This window comes from Pinus tabuliformis, chromosome Q, assembly GCF_031772625.1.
Source record: "Pinus tabuliformis cultivar Carrire ecotype Pingquan chromosome Q, CPIR1, whole genome shotgun sequence".
NCBI classification, from domain to species: domain Eukaryota; kingdom Viridiplantae; phylum Streptophyta; class Pinopsida; order Pinales; family Pinaceae; genus Pinus; species Pinus tabuliformis.
The window spans coordinates 1,011,384,812-1,011,393,013 of NC_142296.1; the positions used below are offsets into that span (position 1 = coordinate 1,011,384,812).

Here is an 8,202-nt window from a genome sequence, read left to right on the forward strand (position 1 = left end):
AATGTACCTACTTACGAAAATTGAAAATTCATGTAAAAGGAGCCAACAACCATGTGGTAGACACTAAAGCCAACATCGGAGCGGAGTTAGAACAAGGGTCCAAAATAATTAACAACAAACACGATATATGTCATATCCCATAATGAAATCCCTATGGAGTACAGATGGGGTACGAGGACTAAGAATATTGTGTGGGAATTTAAGGTGGACAACATACGGAGGGCGCAATAGAGAGCTTTGGGAGAAGGGAAGGGTAGCTGGAAGTTAACGAACATGTGGGAACGAGGCAAGAAGGTGACCATGTACCATGACAGGTATGTATTCGGCCCTTGGTCGTTCTCCTAGTTATTTAATATGCATTCAGTTGAAGGCAGGTTTGGTACCATCGCTCCTCGAGTTGAGTAGGATCTAGCGATGGAGGGAAGTGGCATCGTAATGTTACAGAGACGACAACCATTTATGGTTGACAAGATAGGGAGGAATGTCGGGAAGGACCATGCTCTTATTATAGTGGATGGCAAAGGAAAATCATCCATAGGATATCTTTGGTGTATGCAAGATTTTCGAGGAAGATGTCATTTGCAAGCAATGGCGATGTGACGAAGTCTAAACTCAGTGGGAGTATAGGGGATATAGTGGACAACTCTTGTAAGTAAGCGACCAAGGAAATTATCAAATAAATTAATGAAAATGTGGTAGTTGTATACACTCAGTTGTCTAAGCTTGGAAAGGATATGGAATTGCTCCAGAAATCCATGGAACTCCTGACCACAGTTGTCATGAATTTATGTCATAATGTGGAGAATATTGAAGTGAAGGTTGACACAACCACTGTGGGTGTGCTAAAAGAAATATTCGGTTGTGGGGATGACTATGCTCATCCACAGAGGGTAATGCTAGTGCTGATGTTCGTGGTTTGGACCCTGGGGTTGGCGAACTAGAGGAACTGGGATTGCTTCATGTTGAGGCGATGGGAGAAGTCGAACCTGGAAGTCACTCGTAGCGACTGTTTCACCTTTTGAATTCTATGATATGTCGAGATGTAGTAAATTGTGGAGTTTTCTAGAAGGTTTACAATACAAAATATGTAAAAAGTATGTATGTGAATAATATAGGTAGCAATAGGGTCTCTCTGATTGTTAATTTTTTGATCAATTATGAGGCTAAGAACTCTATGTTTGTAAGGGACCTAGTCCGTTTCCAGTTTTGTTAATGAAAATTGCTACCCATTTTTTTAAGAAGAAAAATATAATATAAAATAAAGAAATTGACATGATTAAATTTCATGTGGTTTGAATATCTATTTTCAAAAATTGAAAACATAATTATCCACTATCTACTCATGGAATTTCATCTCCAATGGTAATGGTTTTGTCTTAATTGCTAACAGTCTTAAATGGGTAATGGGTTTCGTCTTAATTGTCATTGTCTTAAAATATAAAGTTTTGTCTTAAAATACTTTTGTGCTTGTCTTAAATATAAAGTTTTGTCTTAAAATATTTTTGTCTCAAACCACTTTTATCTTAAATATAAAGTTATCTTAAAAATAATTTTGTCTCAATTTTTTTGTCTTAAATATAAAGTTTTGTTTAAAATATTTTTGTCTTAAAATATTTTTGTCTCAAACTATTTTTGTCTTAAATTTTATATTTAAGACAATTTAATGGATATTAAACTTTAATGTAAAATAACTAAAATAAAAAGTGACTTGTTAAGACAAAATATTTCTTTTGTCTTAAAAATAAGTAGTAGTGTATGGTATCTTATCAGGAAAAACGTGCATGTTCCTTAATTAAAGTTAGGGTTTCATTTAAATCATTTAAAGGAATATTGTACAGATATTGTGTGGGATTTGATGGTATCTGATCCACAAGGGAAAAACCTCAGTGTTGCTTAATTATTATATGTTTTTGGAGATTTAAGGTGGAATTGAGTAAGTAAAGTTCACTGAATTTTTTTTATTATTATTATTATTTTTTTTAAATTTATATATGGATTCAACACATCCAGAGTTCACAACTCAATCTTTTGATTCCAATAGATCTCTATCTGATTGATGGCAAATTCAATTGAAAAATATGCTCTAAAATCCTCCAAAACCTATAACAAATCATTTTGTGAACATGTTGAAGTGATATAAGGTAACATTAAAAGTAGGTGTGCCTTTTATTGAGAGTGTCCAACAGCTAAATTTTTACGGTAGCATTCAGTAAACCAATTAAATGAGAATAAAATGATATTCAATTATAAAATAAATTAAGCAATCATTTAACTTTTTATATGGTAATTCATATCTACCAAATCCTATAATAGTAGAATTGAGGCTTTGCAAGAAAAACTTCGGCGGTGTAAATCACATGTAGACATACATTTGTCGACGCGTTTCGAACCGACTAGTGTGGTTCATCGTCAGGACTGTCCTGACGATGAACCACACTAGTCGGTTCGAAACGCGTCGACAAATGTATGTCTACATGTGATTTACACCGAAGTTTTTCTTGCAAATCCTATAATAATATTCAATTACAAAGTAAATATTATATTTAATTACAAAGTAAATCAAGCCATCATTAATTTCATTAATTTACTATATGGTAATAAATATCTACCAAATCCTAGAGTGTACATCACCACATAATTAATTCTTGCTAAATTCTGTGTGAATCCTTTGTATCTGCCATAGGGCATTAAATGTCCGGGGAGATGCAGGCTCGATAACCAGATAATACGCGAGCTGGGAGATTGAGCATTAAATAGGAAATAGGAATTCGCGTGTTATCGGGCATTTAATGCCCTATGACAGACTGGTTAGCCGCTGCCATATTTTTATTGCTTGACTCTGCAAAATCCGGCATTTCTTGTGGATCTGGTAGCTCCCAGATTTCCAGTCGTCGTCACGCGCATTTCTCGGGAGTCGGGACCATTGTTATACATATCCAAACATCTATCAATTTCCAGTTGTGAAGGCAGTGAAATGCGAGTCGGGACCATTGTTATACATATCCAAACATCTATCAATTTCCAGTTGTGAAGGCAGTGGTCTATAACGCGACTTTTTGAAAGCTTTTCTGGTGGGTTTTTCTGGTCGAAATCCTGCAGGAATTTATTGGAATCGCAAGTTTGATAGCTAGTTTCTGCACAATGAAAGCGTCCAGGGGTTTTCGAGAGTGCTGAATCCAAATATGTAGTTAAAAAACCATTTTAACGGCAAGAAATCAAGATTTAACCTCAATTTCTTCCGCGGGATTCCGTCACCGAAATCTCCAAAAAATCGCATTATAGACAACTCCGTTGTGAAGTGTATGTAAACTTCTGCATCATTACTTTTGATCCGCAACTTCCTTCTATTTCTAAAATATACACGAACCTCGAAATTTACTTTGTACGAAATTTCAAACCTGTCATCCACGATTTGAAATATTGTGGAAGTATGCATGCGTTGTAAAGTAATCTGAAATATCCCAAAAGTATGGATGACGACTAGACGTAGACTAACAGCTGATCAACCGGCCATGTACACTGCTTCATTCCGATATATTCGATCACTCACGAATACTAACAGAACCCTCGATTGGCGAAATTCTCTAAACAGGCGGGGCTTGGCTTTCAAAGAATCGGTGTTTCATAATATGGGGAGGTTTAATGGCTACAATACCATATCATTACACTTCGTTTTCTTAATCTGCTTGCTATTCATTAGTTTTCCTTTGGGAATTTCGGAGTTACGAGCTTACGATTGCAAGAACTATACTGGTTATGCTCACGGAAGTAGATTTAAGAGAAATTTGAACACTGTTATGCATGATCTTGTTAAGAATGTAGAGAAGACAGGATTTAACACCTCTTGGCATGGCCAGAACGCAGAAGACAAGGTATATGGCCTCATCCAGTGCAGAGACGACACATCGCCACAAGAATGCTCTAGCTGTGCACAGGAAGCGAGCATCACACTTCAAGACCTTTGCGAGAATGACATAGGCGGCCGAGTGTGGTTCGATGTGTGTTTCTTGCGTTATGATAATTTCAGTTTCTTTTCAGACTTAGATACTCATGTCGTTTCTATTCTCCCCAATTCCCAGACTGTGAAGGACAATCCGGCTGGTTTTCAGAATGACGTCATGGATCTACTTCGTCCTCTGACTGGTGAAAATTCCGATCTCGCAAGCAAGCGATTAGCTGCAGATTTCGCTACCTCCTCTTTCTCTGACACGCACAGGGTTTTCGGTTTGGTTGAATGCTGGAGAGATTTGCCCATAGAACAGTGCAAATCATGTCTGTTAATAGCGCTCACAAAGATCTATCCTATTTTGGTAAAAGAAGGGGGCGAAGCGTTTTTAGGAAGTTGCAGAATTCGGTTCGAGACATATCCCTTCTCCACGTTATTTCCCAGCAACGCTACAGCGCGTCAGAGTAATGTTTAATTATATGTTTTTTTCTTTATTGTTGAAGTTCTGATTATCTGGGTTTGAGAACAACTTGAGTGCCCTCATTTCTCAGAAACATAAATGATCGTTTACGCTACAGGAAAATCTCCGAGAAACGTGGCCATTCTGTGCGGGTCTATTGCAGGCGGATTGCTCGTCTTTGTTATATGCCTATATATATCGGTTAAAAAAATAAACAAAATGAGATCCATGACCATGGAGAGTCCAGTTCCGATCAAACAAATGGAGAAAGGTATACGTTTTTAGCAATGGTTGTTTAGTGTGATTTTTTGGAATATTGGATGTTAGGTTTAAAAATTTGAAGTGAAATTTTGATTTGTATTATTTGAACTGGTTTTTCTATTTTGTATATAGATTCAGTATTGGAAATATCTAGAGTACATTACTTATAACCTTGTGATTTCAATAAATTGTTGCCTTATTTTAGAGAAATTACACTGAAAAAACTCACTGCAAAAACTTCCAAAAAACTGCCTTATTTTGCCAGATACCAAATTAAATTACTGTATTAACATTTGAGACTTTGTATTAACATTTGAGACTTTGTTATTTATAAAATAAAGATTTATTTGCCATTTTATTAATCATTTTTATTAAAATATACATACTTTATTTTTTGAACTTTAACTCTGAGATTATTTAGTGAACCTGTGACATATCAATGTGATTTTGTGACATATTAAATAATACTTTAATTTGATTACATATTGGAAAATCCCTCCAAAATTCTCATTATTTAACCCCACCAATTAAATAATACCCTTAATTTGATTACTTACTGGAAAATCTCTCTAAAAGTAGCATTATTTAACCCTCCAATCTGAACCCAATACAATATCCCAATTTAAAAACCCCTTACTTTCACTAGATATTGTAAATATCCATTTTTTGATTAGCAATTTCTTATACCTCTTTATATTTTTTTTTACTCATCCTTGTATCATTTTGTTATATATATCCCCAATATTAAATCACCTGATATAGTATTCTCCCCACTAAAATAAAGAAAAATAAATATACAAATTATACTATATTAATATTCTATAAACATTACTACAATTATTCTCTGAAAGGTTTTACATTATATGGAGAATTAACAACGCAGCATCTGTTAAAATTATTCTTGGAAAGGTTTTCCATTGGAGAATTAACAACGCAGCATCTTTTTAAAACATTTCAAATACTTTTAGCTTTTACTGATAAAAAGTTTAATTTCCATGCTTTCTCTTTTGTATATGTATATAAAATTTTATCAGATTCGGAAAGGCGTGATGGCTTCTCGGGATCAGGATCGTTGTTCAATCCCCAAATAGTGTTTAGCTTGGACACATTGACTGAAGCAACAGGGGAGTTTCATGAAGATAATAAGCTGGGCGAGGGAGGCTTTGGTGCTGTGTACAAGGTAAGATGCAGAGTGCATTAGATTTATATAGGGTTTGTAATCTATGAATGGATGTTGAAATTTCCATAATCTTACAATGCTGTATTTACTCTGGGTTTCAGGGTATAACTTCCGATGGCAGAGAAATAGCAGTGAAGAAGCTGTCCTTAAGATCTGCCCAAGGAACACGGGAATTTATGAATGAAGTAAAACTTGTTGCCAAAATTCAGCATCGAAACCTTGTACAGCTACTTGGTTGTTGCGTCGACGGACCAGAAAGGTTGCTTGTTTATGAATACTTGCCCAATAAAAGCCTTGACAACTTCCTCTTCGGTAAGTAATCCTTAAATTTATTTTTCTGTTTACATGACTGTCTATGTTTTGGACTGTAATGATGTTGACATTTGGATGGTTGGTTGTTTTACAGACCCAGAAAAACGCAGAGTTCTTGATTGGCAAAAACGTTATAACATCGTAATGGGAATAGCTCGCGGCCTTCTCTATCTTCACGAGGATTCACAACTGCGCATTATTCATCGAGATGTTAAAGTAAACAACATTCTGCTGGACGAGAAGCTGAATCCCAGGATAGCAGACTTTGGATTGGCCAGACTTTTTCCTGATGATGAGACTCATGTTCACACCAGAGTTGCTGGGACATAGTAAGCAACTGTTTTGCTTACCTTTTAGAACAATTAGAAAGAATAATGGAGGTCATTTTATTGCATAGATGTTAGGGAAATCAGATATATTACCATTAGGCACATTTCTCGTATGATTTTTCTGGTTTTCTTTATGAATCAGCGGTTATATGGCTCCAGAGTATGCAATGTTAGGGCAACTATCTGTAAAATCAGATGTTTACAGTTTCGGTGTCGTTCTTCTCGAGATTGTAAGTGGGAGAAGACACACTGATATCCGCCTTCCTCAGGAAATGCAAAACCTTTTAGAATGGGTAAGCTCCTCTATTTTTATGAAGCACTTGGCTTGGCTTAAACCAGCTTCACAGAAAACTAACTATAAATTAAATTGGGTAAGCTCCTATCTTATGTTTCTGAATTTGCATCAATGCAGGGATGGAGATTGTGCAATGGAGGAAACCTGTTGAATATGATCGACCCGACAATAGTTGGATGTTTGGAGCAGGAGCAAGCCTTGAAATGCATTCGTGTTGGCCTTCTATGCGTCCAGTCTGATGTGTCAAATCGCCCAGCAATGTCTGATGTTGTTGTGATGCTGTCAAACAATTCAGTGGCCATACCCAATCCGACGAAGCCTGCTTTTGTTAGTCTTAGCTTTAGCGAGGATGGACATACAAAAGATGGAGCTGTTACCACGTCAACTGCCCCCTCGCAAATCCAGCTGTCAGTCTCCAATTTGTCAGGAGGTCCTTCTTCGTCAACTAATCGTTCGGAAGCTAGAGAGAACAATGTTGGACTCTTCGACAATTATTAGTTTGGAAGATAGTGAGATTATTGTCTGGCCTAGTTTAATGGGGTACTAAAATGGAAATCTATGTTTCTAGGAGTGGTGTTGATATTTTTAGGGGAATAATTTGGGAGTGAAACCTAGTATTGAGATTTTAATATATTTATATATTTTGTAAATATTATTTAAATAAAATTCATAACTTACAACTCATGAATTTGCGAGATAAGATGAGATAATTCATGAATTGCATTCACCCTTTCACGGCTTATTTGTTAATTATGTTTTTATGACGGTGTATAGAATGTAAAAAAAAAAAAAAAAAAAAAAAAAAAAAAAAAAAACTAAAAATGCCTTTATTTATATTCATATTTAATAATATGAAACAATGTAGTTTGATTTTTAATGGATTAAATTATCTATATGATCGGTCGGTCGTGTGGAAGTGTATAAAGGTATCTAATCAATGATGGGGATGCCCGTTAAAGCAGGGATCATTTTCATAGACATGTCTTCTCATGTACCTGCATTACAACGTTAAAAATTATGTTTACATCACGTGTGACACTATTATTTTAGTGATAAAGAATAATAGAAAATGACACACATAATTGAAGGCAAAATTATTTTTTCAAAAATATTAATAATTATTTATATTTAGTTTTATAAGATATTATTTACTAATTTATTAATTTTTAAAATTTTGCAAGGTAGAACGATGTTGTTTAAAATAAATTTGTTTTGCAAAAATATTAATAATTATTTATATTTATGTAATATTTAGTTTTATAAATTATTATTTAATTATTTATTGAATTTTAAATTTTTGTATATTATTTATTTTTGTTTATTAAAGTTAACATTTTTCAAAGTTTTATTAACAATTTTTATGAGGTTTGATTCTAAGTCACCTTGTTAAGGTGGTCCATTCTCAATAAGTTTGTTTGA

At 34.7% G+C, this 8,202-nt stretch overlaps 1 protein-coding gene across 2 annotated transcripts; it reads left to right on the forward strand.

Annotated features, from left to right (window-relative positions):
* The first annotated feature begins 3,516 nt into the window (after positions 1-3,516).
* LOC149222923 (cysteine-rich receptor-like protein kinase 15) lies at positions 3,517-7,471 on the forward strand. 2 transcript variants are annotated; one of them, XM_089385669.1, is made up of 8 exons: positions 3,517-3,998; positions 4,080-4,410; positions 4,525-4,677; positions 5,702-5,847; positions 5,949-6,159; positions 6,254-6,488; positions 6,631-6,781; positions 6,901-7,471. In XM_089385669.1, the coding sequence occupies exons 1-8, from the start codon at positions 3,630-3,632 to the stop codon at positions 7,279-7,281; spliced, it is 1,977 nt and encodes a 658-aa protein (XP_089241795.1). In that variant the 5' UTR covers positions 3,517-3,629; the 3' UTR covers positions 7,282-7,471. The 2 variants fall into 2 exon arrangements, with proteins under 2 accessions (XP_089241795.1, XP_089241794.1); XM_089385668.1 differs by having other exon boundaries at positions 3,517-4,410.
* The last annotated feature ends 731 nt before the right edge of the window (positions 7,472-8,202 follow it).

Bases quoted from the DNA above. Each gene is read 5' to 3' on its own strand.
- LOC149222923 (XM_089385668.1), top strand. From the start codon at position 3,630: ATGGGGAGGTTTAATGGCTACAATACCATATCATTACACTTCGTTTTC. The intron at 6,160-6,253 runs GTAAGTAATCCT...GTTGTTTTACAG, and splicing joins CCTTGACAACTTCCTCTTCG to ACCCAGAAAAACGCAGAGTT. The intron at 6,489-6,630 runs GTAAGCAACTGT...TTTATGAATCAG, and splicing joins ACCAGAGTTGCTGGGACATA to CGGTTATATGGCTCCAGAGT.